The 13310-nt window shown below is 57.5% G+C and overlaps 1 protein-coding gene across 1 annotated transcript in view; it reads left to right on the top strand.

Annotated features, from left to right (window-relative positions):
- Positions 1 to 2451: 2451 nt before the first annotated feature.
- Positions 2452 to 13310, top strand: part of SARDH (sarcosine dehydrogenase) — a 76070-nt gene continuing 65211 nt past the window's right edge. Inside the window, 7 exon segments of the mRNA XM_050759819.1 lie at positions 2452 to 2469; positions 3112 to 3162; positions 6229 to 6589; positions 7824 to 8002; positions 8940 to 9119; positions 9923 to 10046; positions 10245 to 10345. Coding sequence (XP_050615776.1) covers positions 6259 to 6589; positions 7824 to 8002; positions 8940 to 9119; positions 9923 to 10046; positions 10245 to 10345 — 915 coding nt within the window. The 5' untranslated portion in view covers positions 2452 to 2469; positions 3112 to 3162; positions 6229 to 6258.

Raw genomic sequence — 13310 nt, 5'->3', positions numbered from 1 at the left:
GAAGGAACACTTCCAAACTCATTTCATGAAGTCAGAATTACCCTGATACCAAAGCCAGACAAGGACATTACAAGAAAAGAAAATTATGGGCCAATATCCTTGATGAACAGAGATGCAAAAATCCCCACCAAAATATTAGCAAACCAAATTCAACAGCACATTAAAAAGATCATGCACCATGATCAAGTGGATTTTATCCCTGGTGGAGGTGACTTCTTTGAGGTGGTAGCCCCTCTGTTGGTGTGGTCTAGAGCCAGACTGGGGGAAATTTACTCAGGGAAATTTACAAGGCTTCTGTGAAACTGACATGGCAGGGCTTCTAACCTCTGGTTCCAAGATGGGAAAACTAAGTCTCAGCAAAGTGAGAGGTGATGAGACCAGCCCGAGATCATACAGGACCTTGTCTTGGCCTCCTTGTCCCAACTCTGGCCCCTCCAGAGCTGTGACTACTAGTCCCCCAGAGGGGGAGACAGCTTTTCCACCTCTCCCAGACCTGAGCTGGGTGCTAACAGGCCCTGCTGGATGAAAATCCTATGATGCTAACAGACAGCTAACAGGTCAGGGCCGGCCCCCCGCCACCACCCCTTGTCCAAAGTGCAGGGTCACTGTGCTGCCCTCTTGGCTTGTAAGAGTTTTGCAACAGCTGCCGCTTGTCTTTGAGTGCAGGGACAGGAGAGGTGTGGGGTACCTGGCCACTGCCCTGGGGCTGTGGTGTCTCTCCCATGCACCTGCACCTCCAGGGCTCCTGGGAGAACTTGGGCCATGCTCCTTCCTTGCCCTCTTGAGCTCGTTTGTCACCCTGTTGGGTGAGCACAGCCCTAGCTCAGGCCGCTGGGCAAGCCACACCATCTGAAGAGGAGGTCCTCTGCCCCAGGACCCCCACACCACCCCAGGCAAGCCTCAAACTGGTGGGGCCGGCTTTCCACTAGGCAGCCAGGGGCCTAAGCCAGTGGGCCCTTTGCCTTTGAGGCATGGACTGAGAATGGTGTCAGCACGTGGTCAGGCCCAGAGCCCAGGCCCCCTCCTCTAAGAGGTCCTCCTGGGATTCCCCTGCTGGAAGGAAGCCAGCCTCGTGGTGTCGTGCCTCTCCCTGGATCTGTCTGCTTCGTGGACCGTGAGCCCCTCGAGGGCAGGGGCTGGATCTATCGGTTAGATGTCACTATCGGTTTCCCAGCAGTGCTTTGCATACATTAGGCATTCAGTAAATGTAGAGGATAGACAAGCTGGCAGCAAGACAGTCGGGCATCCTCGGTGCGAATAAGAACACAACGATTTGATTGGTATTAATTACAGTGGTTTAGTATATGATCACTTCCGGTATTGGCAGCTGGCATCACTACAGTGTTAACAGACTGCCATTGAAATACCCATCTTTGATCCAGTGCGAAGAGGAGATCTTACTTTACATCAGCACCTGTTCTGATTCTTTGGGCATCCAGAGGTGTATTCTTTTTTTTGGAGACGGAGTCTGGCTCTGCCGCCCAGGCTGCAGTGCAGTGGCCGGATCTCAGCTCACTGCAAGCCCCGCCTCCTGGGTTCTCGCCATTCTCCTGCCTCAGCCTCCCGAGTAGCTGGGACTACAGGCACCCGCCAACTCGCCCGGCTAGTTTTTTGTATTTTTTAGTAGAGACGGGGTTTCACCCTGTTAACCAGAATGGTCTCGATCTCCTGACCTCGTGATCCGCCCGTCTCGGCCTCCCAAAGTGCTGGGATTGCAGGTGTGAGCCACCGTGCCTGACCCAAAGGTGTATTCCTTCTGGATTTCTTTCTGGATTTCCTCTGCACCCCTCTTCTGGGTGTCCACTTCTGCCTGGGAATGGGTGACTTGCCCCAGCCCAGAGTCAGGCTGCAGCATCCAGTCTGCCTCCCCCACCAGCTTGCTGTGTGGCCCCCTCCCTGAGCACTGCTGTCCCCAACAGTCACTGGAGGCTGGAATCCCTGCCCTGGGGCCTACGTACTGTGCAGTAAAAGAGCCAGTGGCTCCTGGGCCTCTCCCCGAACACGGGAGGGATCTGGGATGAGGAAATGAGGGTTGGAGCGGGAGGTTGACTGCCAGGTCGCCTACGGGTAATGGGGCATGGGGTTTACAGCCCTGCTCTGCCACCCTCAGAGGGAGCTGCCCACTGGGCTGGCCTAGAAGCCCCCACTGAGCTGGCCAAGAAGCCGCGGCGGTGGGCGGTACGCTCCGCCCAGATCCTGGGCGGCGACACGGGGCTGGCAGCGAGGCCAGGGGGCGGGGAAGGCCTGGGGTTCCGGCCAGGCCACTGCTTGGGAAGCAAGAAGGTGAAGGCACCTCCGCTGGGCCAAGCACTCTTAGGGCCGAGGGGCGCTCCAGCTGACGAGAGGTACTTGGAGGTACACCCCCAGGGAGGGACAAGGCTGGGGCCTCCCCTATGTGGGCGGGGCTGGGCCTGGCCGGAGCTGGCTGGGATCTCCCTCTGCCTGTGGCTGCAGGGACCATCCAGTTGGGTGAGCAGGACCAGGATTCACCATATGGGCAGCTGCCTCCCCGCCCCCCACCGCTCCACCCCACAACAATCTGCCTTCCCGCCCCAGGCGAAGGTGCCAGGCGCTCTCCTCGCTTGACCCCCGCCACCCCCTGAGCCTGGGAGGAGGAGGGCGTTCCTGGGTCCCCTGCTTTGCAGTGAGGTTAAGTTGTTGCTCAAGGCCCCGGTCCTGTGACAAAACCTCCACCGTCTGTCTGATCCCAAGCCCAGGGCTGTCCTCAGCCCTCACTCCTGGGAAGCTGACTCAGGGGCGGGAGAGAGTTGGAGGGGGCAGGAGAGCGGGTTAATATGGAGGCAGCTATTTCTAGGGAGGTGGCAGGCAGGAGGGGCTCCGGGCTGTCTCCACTGGGGCCGCTGCCAGCCCCCAGCCCCCAGTCTGGCAGTCCCGAGAGCCCTGACTGTCCAGACAGGTGGTGAAGGGGCACGTGGCAGCCTCTGGCGCCAGCAGCCGTTGTGTTGGGCACAGTTGGAAGGAGGAGAGAGACTTTTGCCCAGAGCTGACCAGGTGTGCCGTGCGTGCAGCACCGTGGTGGGGGGTGGGCCAGGGGTGTTCAGCCTTGGAGAACCTTCCTCGGTGCCACTCAAGCTGGCTTTCCCCTCGTAGGGCACCACTTCTGGGGGCTCCTGGAAGACTGTGGACCTTCAAGCACTGAAGGTACGTACAGACACGTGCAGGGGGCATGCCTCCTTGTCTGGGGCCACCTCTGCAGGCAGGAGGCAGACAGGCTGACACACTGAGGGCTGAGAGGCTGAGGACAAGCTCCAACCCCTCCACACTCCCCTCGCCACTCCGAGCAGACTCCCTGCTCCCTCCCTGGGGACAGGGCGCTGGGGCAGGGAATGGGAGGGCTGCCCTGACCTGCCTGAGAGCTGGGATCCCCCTCACATCCCCCACTGTACCTAGGACAGGGTTCTGCACCTCATCAGGCTTGGGCAGTGCCCACAGTTCAGGTGGGACAGGGTGTGGCAGTGGGTCCTGAGTCCCCCTGGGATGGTCAGAAGAGGGGGCAGGAGAGAGTCCCTGGCACGGCCACATGGAGGCCCTGTGACCCTGGTCACCTCAGGGAGCCTCTCCATGTGTCAGACTCCCCCGCTGTGAAGTATGTGTCTATAGGTGTTCAACGAGAGTGAACGAACGTGCATAGCATATGGTCCACTCTTGAAAAACGAGGCTGACTTTCTCAGCTAATTACATCAATCGTTCATACTGATGTAGGTGGCACAGCACTCCACACCTCGGATCACAGCCACATCCCTTTCACTTTTCCTGTAGATCCCAGAAAAGGGCAGTGGAGGTCCACGTTGCGCAGGACACCACCCCACCCCTCCATTGATGGCTGTTGTGAGACCTCGGTTCTTAACTTCTTAGTTTAAAGAATTTAGGCCGGGCACAGTGGCTCATGCCTGGAATCCCAGCACTTTGGCAGGCCGAGGCGCGCGGATCACCTGAGGTCAGGAGTTTGAGACCAGCCTAGCCAACATGGTGAAACCCTGTCTCTACTAAAGATACAAAAATTAGCCAGGCCTGGTGGCATGCACCTGTAATCCCAGCTACTCAGGAGGCTGAGACGAGAGAATCGCTTGAACCCAGGAGGCAGAGGTTGCGGTGAGCCGAGATCATGCCACTGCACTCCAGCCTGGATGACAGAGTGAGACCCTTTCTCAAAAAAACAAACAAACAAACAAACAAAAGAATTTAAACATGAGACACACAGCAAAAGAGCTGCAGCATAGAGCAATTTATTGCAAAGGAAAAAGAACATTTTGAAAGTTAGGTGCGGAAAAGACAGTGCAGCACCCTGGGAGAGAGAGGATTTGGGGGGACTGCTCCTAAGGGTGAGGCAGCGTTGACCATTGCTGGAGAAACCCCCTTTCAGGGAGTCTTCCACAATTATTCATAAGCGGGTGGAAAGAGAGGTTACTAGGAAACATGTGATGGCGGGTCCTCTGGGTGCACATGAGGTAGCTGTACATGCTTGTTCAAACGTCACATGTCTCATTAGCATCTTTTTTTTTTTTGAGACGGAGTTTCACTGTTGTTGCCCAGGCTGGAGTGCAATGGCGCAGTCTTGGCTCACTGCAGCCTCCACCTCCCAGGTTTAAGCAATTCTCCTATCTCAGCCTCCTGAGTAGCTGGGATTACAGGCATGCACCACCACACCTGGCTAATGTATTTTTAGTAGAGACGGGGGTTTCTCCATGTTGGTCAGGCTGGTCTGGAACTCCTGACCTCAGGTGATCCGGCTGCCTTGGCCTCCCAAAGTGCTGGGATTACAGGCATGAGCCCCCCAGCCCGGCCTCATTAGCATCTTAAAATCTCCACCCAGGGGTGTGTTTTTTACTATTAGAATGAGCAAAGGGGTCAGTTTGAGGACAGGTGAAATCAATGTGGGCATGCCCTCTCCAAGGGAAAAGCCCTACTGCAGACAGCTTTGCTTGAACGAGCTCAGTTACAACGCAAACGTGGAGGCTGATTGTATTGATTGCACAGTCACCACGGTTGCTGCGTCCCCCGGACATGACGACTCCTTTGACTGCCTGTCCTGCGTCACCCGCACCCAAGGAGACATCCGTTTTCATCAGCGCCTTCTCTCCTGAGAAGGAGGGCTCCCTCTTGCATTCTCATTGTTATTGGATTTTTCTGGCTGGGGAGATCTGGGAGGGCTTTCTGAAGGAGGAGGAGGGATTTGGGGTAGGTCAGCTGGGATGGAGCAGAGGGGAGGAAGGCCTGTTAACCTAGCTTCTGAGCCCCTACTCTGCAATCCCAGTGGCCCCAAGGGAGCAGAGCCCAGACACCACATCCTTCATCAGCTTCTGCCTTAGGTCCCACCGAGCTTTGGGGCTGAAGAGGGGGCAACACCTCTTGTCTGGGTTTGGGAGGGGCCTGCCCAGGAGGAGGCACTGGCTCCAGGCTTGGGGGTTGGGTGCCCCATCTCAAGGCTGTCTGCTGATACCCTGTGGCCACTGCTGTAGCGTCCACAGTGACTCTCCCTCCTGGCTCTCTGTCTGGGAGTGCAATTGACTCCATCCCTCAACACAGCCCCTGCCTTGCCTTGCTGTGCCACCACCACCGCCTTCTCTGGGCACTCCCCCAGGTCCCATCCCCACACCACAGGACCTGGGGTCTGCCTCAGCACAGACCTGTGGGCTCCCAGGGCTGCATGGTCCCTCAGAATTATCTTGAGCTCTGAAAGGGCTCTCGAGGCTGGCGGGACGGCCCCCTCCCAGCCCTGGCCTCTCACTGTCTGTGACCTGGGGGTGAGCGTGCCTGAGACCAGAGCTCCTCCTTTCCAGCTATCGGTCCTCTGTCCTCAGTCCCCTCTCCGTCCTCCCTGCCTGGCCTCACGGGGCAGCCCGCTTTCTTCAGATCTCACTTTGGACCTCTGCCAGCCACATCAACCACTCTTCTCTGCCTCCCCTTATGGCCCCGACCCCCACTCCTACCCAGAGCTTGGCGCTCCCTGTCTTTTCTGTGGGCTGGCAGAGACCTATCCTCACCATGGTTGCCCCGGGCACTGACAGAGCCTGCTGCATACCAGGTCCTTAAAAATACACACAGAATGAATGAATGAATAAATGAATGAATGCAGGCATGACACGGGGAAGCGGCAGGAGGAAAGTCCTGGGAGGTAATACCGTAGGGCCCTTATTCCCCTGGGTACTCAGCACAGCCCCCACCATGTCCCCTCTGCACCCCACCCAGCTCTGATTCTCTCCCCAGCTTCCTGCTGTGCTGAGGCCCGGAGCCCCCATGGCCTCACTGAGCCGAGCCCTACGTGTGGCTGCTGCCTGCCCTCGCCAGAGCCCTACCCGGGGCCTGGGGCCATGCAACCTGTCCAGCGCATCTGGCCCCACAGCCGAGAAGAGTGTGCCGTATCAGCGGACCCTGAAGGAGGGACAAGGCACCTCGGTGGTGGCCCAAGGCCCGAGCCGACCCCTGCCCAGCACAGCCAACGTGGTGGTCATTGGTGGAGGCAGCTTGGGCTGCCAGACTCTGTACCACCTGGCCAAGCTGGGCATGAGTGGGGCGGTGCTGCTGGAGCGGGAGCGGCTGACCTCCGGGACCACCTGGCACACGGCAGGTAGGGACCAGGGGCCAGGTAGGGCCAGGGAGGGATAGGACATAGCGAGGGGCCACAGTCCCTTGCTAGCTGAGACAGTTCAGGGTTCACAACCACCAGCCTGGGGAAGACACCCTGGGGAAGGGTGCTTGGCCAATTTGCAGATGGGTGGAGCTGGGGGTACTGCTTGCCCTCCAAGTCTCTCAAGAGCTGTGGTGGGAGGAGGAAGTAGATGCTGCTTGTGTGGCCTGGAGAGTGAAGCTGGGACCAAGGCCGGAAACTCCAGGCAGCTGGTCCAGAGAGCAGAAGCCCCTTTCCCGGACAGAGCCACCAGGATTGAGGGCATCCCAGGGAGTGGAGGAGGACAGACGGAGACCTTTAGGGGTGAAGCAGACCTGTGTCCTCCATGAGCACCAGAGGCTTCTACAGTTCTCATTCTCCTAACTAACCAGTGGGCATGTATTAAGCACCTATGGTGTGCATGTCCCAGGACAGCCAACCTTCTGCCTTCACCCTTTCAACCATGGGTGTCCTGGTAAACGGGATCTCCTGACTTGCAGTGTTGGCCAATTTCTGTGGTATAAACACTCCCGCCTTGGCCAATAGCAAACCACCAGTATGAGGTCACTGACTGTGGAGTTGGGAAGAGGTTTATCCCCGGGCTCCTGAGAGCTGATGCGAGCCGGCTCCCACATGCCACGGCTCCAACCCTTGCTCTTGCTTTCTCACCGGCCCCTAGCTGGGCTGTCATAGCCCCTTCCCTGACACTTCATCAGTCACACCCCTGGCCTGCCACCTCTCAGACTCTGCTGCTGGAGGGCAGCCTTTGTTGGGAAGAGTGCAGATTTAGGCTTCATTCAGTAGTGGGTTGGTGTCCTGGTGCCCCCACTCACCTGCTCTGTGACCTTGGCCACAGAACTGTTGGTGCCACTTGAACTTGATTGATAAGAGAATCATGCCCTCCTCATAGGACGACAGGCTTAGCATGGGGCTTGGCACACAGTAGGTGCTCTAAAAATGGGGGCCTTTGCTATGTCACTCTCTGAGCTGCCCAAGGGCGAGACCTCCCTCACATTCATCTTGGTCCCGTTATTTCCTGCTCAACAACCTCTCCAGGCCCCCCAGGGCCTGCAGAGAAAGACCCTGCAGAGAAAGACACCCATGGTTGAATATCAGGGTATCTCCAGATATTCGTAGGGGGGAAGGAGGTGCAGTCCCCTCCCTGGGGAGTAATGGCAGCCACCCTCCTGGGCAGGCTTGCTGTGGCAGCTGCGGCCCAGTGACGTGGAGGTGGAGCTTCTGGCCCACACTCGGCGTGTGGTGAGCCGGGAGCTGGAGGAGGAGACGGGACTACACACGGGCTGGATCCAGAACGGGGGCCTCTTCATCGCGTCCAACCGGCAGCGCCTGGACGAGTACAAGAGGCTCATGTCGGTGTGTGCTCCCCTGCGGGGGGCAAAGAGGGGGACTTGGGTGGGGGGGTGCACTCCCTGGGGGGTCATATTGGTGAGTGCACGCCCTGTGGGGGGTAGGGTGGGCTCCCTGTGAGGATGGAGGTACGGGGGGCTCATGTCCGTGTGCGCATCCCGTGAGGGGCTGGGGGTGGGGGGCTTGTGTGGATGAGTCTGCCTCCTGCGGGGTCGGGGGTGGGGTTTATGTCGGTGGGCACCGTTCTGCCGCGAGAGAGAGGACATGCCACAGGGAAGGAGCCCCGGCAGGTGACAGATCTGGGTTCCAGCCCTAGCGCTGCCCCTTGCTGGCTGTGCCACCTGGAGAAAATGACTTTGCCAGGCTTCATTCAGAATTCCCAGACAGGGAATCTGATTGGCTCAGCTCTTCCCTCCCAGAGGTCCACGCCTGAGGACACTGATTGGCTGTTCTTGGGGCAATCAATGTGGGGGCGTGGTCTATCTGACACTCTGAAACTGAGGACCTTCGTCTTTCTTGGCAGCTGGTCTGACTGGGAAACTTCTCAGGCCTAAAGTATTAGACTTGTGGGGTTATTTATTTTATATAATAGACACTTTGTGCCGGGCACTGGTCTAAGTTCTTGGTCAGTGACATACACTATTCTCACCCCCACTTCACTTGGGTGAGCCTGAAGCGACTTTGCCCCAGGTTGGTCACACAGCTGGTGAGGGTCGGGTTGGCACAGGGGGACTGGCCCTGGAGCCTGCTTCAATGGAGTATCCCTTGCTCCTTAACTCTTATGCTGAAGCAGATTCAAGGGACAGGCTCCTAAGCCGTGGGGACCGGCTAAGGCTTCTGGGAGAAAGTGAGGCTGGGGTTTGCGGTGGATGCCCAGCTGGGGAGGGAGTGGCCCAGCGGTCTGCTTCCCACAGACTCAGTTAATCTCCCTGGGTCCTCCCAGCTGGGCAAGGCGTATGGTGTGGAATCCCATGTGCTGAGCCCGGCAGAGACCAAGACTCTGTACCCGCTGATGAACGTGGACGACCTCTACGGAACCCTGTATGTGCCCCACGACGGTACTATGGACCCGGCTGGCACCTGTAGCACCCTCGCCAGGGCAGCCTCTGCCCGAGGAGCACAGGTACTGACGGCCCCCCGGCTCTGGGTCCCCTGCTCCCAGCCCACTCCTCCTGCCTTAGAACCCTGAGAGCAGAAGGCAAGAGAACAGCAGCCATTCTCTGACTGCTGTGTGACTTGGGGCCAGTGAGGACCTCTCTGAGCCTTCTGGTCCACCCCTGCTAAGGGGAGGCTATGCCTTCGGTCTGTTCACAGACATCAGGTCATGCCGTGGGTGCACCCATTCCTCTGCTGCACAAGCAAATTGTCTCAAAAGCCCTTCTTGTAATTTGTATCTACATTTATCTCAACTCTGCACATCTTTGTAGAACAATTTTAAGAAGACACATAAGCAAAAAAGAAGTCAAAATCACCCAGCAGTAACTAGTATTGACATTTTAGTATGTTTTACTCCAAATATTTTTCTATGAAAATATATATGTATGCAAAATAGAACCAAACTGCTGTTGTTTTATGACTTTTTTTTTAACCAAACAGTAGACTGCAAACATCCTTCCATTAATCAAATATCTTGCTTTAAAAAAAAAAAAGTCAGTTACTTTTTCACATTATGAAAAGAGGGTTCCCCCAAACAAGTCAAGTGAAAGAACTTGATCAACTTTCAAGTTCTCCAAGTCGAGGCATGGGTGGGTCTAGTTTTCTGGTGCTGTGGTCATCCCGTTTCCCTGATAGTATCACAGGGGACCTGCTGCTAGCAGAAACAGTGTCCCCAGCTCCCCTCTGGGAGGAGAGGTTGGTTGAAGGGGGGTTGGTAAACTCCCCCAGGGAGTCCCATGGAGTTTTAGAAGCAGTTCCTCTCAACCCCAGGTCATTGAGAACTGCCCAGTGACCGGCATTCGTGTGTGGACAGATGATTTTGGGGTGCGGCGGGTCGCAGGTGTGGAGACTCCACACGGTTCCATCCAGACGCCCTGCGTGGTCAACTGTGCAGGTGGGAGTAGCATTTCTCCTGACTCCTGTGTGGCCATGCTGGCTGCTCCCTAAACCTGCTCCCACCTCTGTAGGGCTTCTTTCTGGGGTGGGGAGCCCCTGCTAGGGCAGACAGGTCTGCAGAGGCAGCCTGTGCACACCTGAGAGGCAGCTCCCACCAGGTGTCAGCAGAGCTGAGCTGTCTGTGCTCTGCCCGCAGGAGTGTGGGCAAGTGCTGTGGGCCGGATGGCTGGAGTCAAGGTCCCGCTGGTGGCCATGCACCATGCCTATGTCGTCACCGAGCGCATCGAGGGGATTCAGGTAGGTGGACAGGCCCGGGTTCTGTGTCAGTCTGTGGGGGGCACAGCGACCTGGCTCTGAATCCCAGCTTGAACCCAGGTGGTGCGACCCTAGTGGGTTCCCTCACTGCCCCAAGCCTCAGTCACCTCATTTGTGAAATGGGGATTGTAACACGGAGTGTTTCCAGGTGGTGTGAAGATTAAACTAGGGAGCACAGGGGTATCCCTGATGGGGCTGACCCCCTTGTTCCTCAGGGCCTGGCCTCTCCTTGATGCCCAGAACGCAGCCCAGCCTGTCCTGCATGGTGCAGGAGGCCTAGCTTTTTGTCATGTTCTGTGCCCAGGAGTTTCAGGGAAGCCCCAAATGTTTGCACGCTCCCAGTGTGCCTGGGGTGCCTGTCTCAGAGGGTGCTGGTTCCTGGCATGAAGAACCTCTCTGAGAGCCTTCTGCCAAGGGAGGTTGGGGGCCTGGGTGCACCTGCTGGCACCTGGGTGCCTCCTGCCCTCTCTTCTCTCTTCTCTCCTGTCCTCAACCCCTCCCTCCCATGGTGGTGGCTGGGAGCTTCCTGCCACTTTGTTACTGACTGCCCTCTTTCCATCCATTCATCATGTGACCCTCCCTTACTCATTCCTCTCTCTGTCCAGCCCTCCGTCTCTCCATCTGTCTCTCCATCCATCTACTCCTGTATCTATCCACGCCTTCTCCTATTTATTCCCTCATCCCTCTACCCATCTCCCTTCCCTTCGTCCATTCCTCCCTCCACTCATTCCCTCCCTCTATTCATCTTGCCATCTCTCCATCCATTCTTCCCTCCTCCATCTCTCCATCCATCTATTCATCTATTTATCCACATGTTCACCTGTCCATCCCTTCTTTCATATATCCTTCCATCCACCCACCCACTCAACCTTCTACACATCAATCCCTCCCTCCCTCCCTCCCTCTAGCCACACATCTCTCCCTCTGCCCTTCCTCCAGCATCTACCTATATATTAATCCAACCGTTCACATTCCATCAAACCCTCCCTGCATCAGACATTGATGGGGTGAGCTCGGTGTTTCAGACCCGATTTTAGAAGCTGTGGCCATAACACAGACAGAGATCTAATTCTTGCTGGGTAGAGTTGGGAGGTACAGACAAGTATACGTGCAATCCCAGAACATGCTGATAAGGGTTCTGATGGGGACGCAGGGGCTATAGGAATTCCCAGCCCTAGTGGACGAGGGGAGGCTCCCTGGAGGAGGCGGCTGCATCTAGGTGAGGCTCTTGAGGGTGGCGTGGTGGACAAGAAGCGTGCACAGAGCATGCATGGCAGTCGGGACCTGCAGGCTGTTCAGATAGCCAGGGCCAGAGGCTGTGGGGCAGAGTCAATGTGAGAACAGACTGCCCTTGTTTAGGGTCAGGGCCAGTGAGAAGGAAGCCTGGGCCCCTGAGCTGGGAGCTTCGTCCCTAGGGGCTACCCATCACCACCCTTTGCCAGCCTGGTTTCCCTGTGGTCACCGGGGAGGTGCCAGGCTTGGTTGCTTCGTAGACCAGGGCGATGAAGAGGGTGGGGAAATGGAGCCGGTCCCAGTGGGCTCCTGCCTCTGACTGCAGTGCACTGGCAAGCCACGCCCCACTGGACTCAGGACCCCTTATTCATAGAATGAGTCTAACTCCAGCAAACGCTCACTGCGGGTGGCTGGTGCCACGTGCCGGGTTAGGGACTAAGAGTAGTCACACGGTGGGTGTCAGAGCTGAGTGCTGAGACCTCTTCCCCGGCTCCGGGTCCCTGGGGAGAGCCTCTTCCCCTAGGTGGCCACCAGGGGTCGTGCTCAGGCTGCAGTGGGCTCCTGGAGGGCGTGCAGAGCTGTGTCCTGGGACTTCAGGGAGGGTGGCCACAGAGTGTCCACCAAGCCCAGGACTGTGGCTCCATCCTCCATCCCTAATTCCTCCCAAGGCCTGCCTTTGAGATGCCTTTCCAGGGAAGAAGCAAGGCAGAGTTGGCCTAGGTCCCTGCAGCTGCCTCCTCTTGTCTATGTCAAGATTCAAGCAAAGCTAGGGGGTGTTACTTACAAAGCCAGTCCAGATCCCAGCATGCCTCTGGTACCAGAGCATAGGAAAAGGGCCACCAGCCCCGGCAGCTCCGAGACCTGGTAGGAGAAAAATGGAGATATGGGGCTTTGCACAGAGCCCCTCATGTTCCTCTGACACCTGGCCATGTGCAGGTGCCCAGAAGTTGGCCCTTCCAGAGGCTGCCGCTGGGCAGTTGGTGTGAATCTGAAGAAGGAGCCAGGCCGCCGGCCCTGACCTGCCCACCTGCTGTGGCCTGACCCACCTGCAGGGGGCCTTGTCTTGGGTGCATGCCACCTGTGCAGCCCATTTCCATCTGCTCAGGAAGCTCCCTAGGTGTGGCAGCCTTGTGCAGCCGGACACTGTCCACCCTGATCAGACACAGCCACACACATTGGGGCCTGGGGGCTCCGGCTGGCAGGTGAGGGCTCAGGTCTCACGTGTGGTTCATCTTTCTTGGGTGGCCAGAGGGTTGTGTGGCCCCAAGGATCTCCCTTTTCTGAGGATCTGTCCCAGACCTGGGTCCTAGAGAGCTCTGCCCACAGCTTCCTTTGTGGCCAGGGCTCATCTCTTCCCTCTCTGAGCTGTCGTTGAAGCAGGTGGCCCGGGTGCTCTTAGGTGGTCTCACATTTGCGCTCCGGCATCCTTTTGCAGCAGCAAGGAGTGGCTTCTCCATCGGGGGCAGAGTCGTGGGTAAGAGCCCGGGTGCTGGGTTTAAACGCTGACTCCTCCATCACCCAGGCTGGGAAAGTCTGTCACCACTCTGAACCTTGGTTCCCTTTTCCGCAAAATGGGTAATAACCATCCCTACTGCCTCAGGCTCTGTTGCGGGAAGGACAGAGTGATGCAGCTGGGCATGGTGCCTGGCATACAGCAGGTGCTGGTGAGGACGTAGCTGTGTGATGACAAGGACAAGGACAGAGGGGTGTGGAG

Source organism: Macaca thibetana, chromosome 15 (genome assembly GCF_024542745.1).
Source record: "Macaca thibetana thibetana isolate TM-01 chromosome 15, ASM2454274v1, whole genome shotgun sequence".
Lineage (NCBI taxonomy): Eukaryota > Metazoa > Chordata > Mammalia > Primates > Cercopithecidae > Macaca > Macaca thibetana.
The sequence above is the reverse complement of the archived record's forward strand: the minus strand, read 5'-3'. Positions and strand labels throughout refer to the sequence as shown.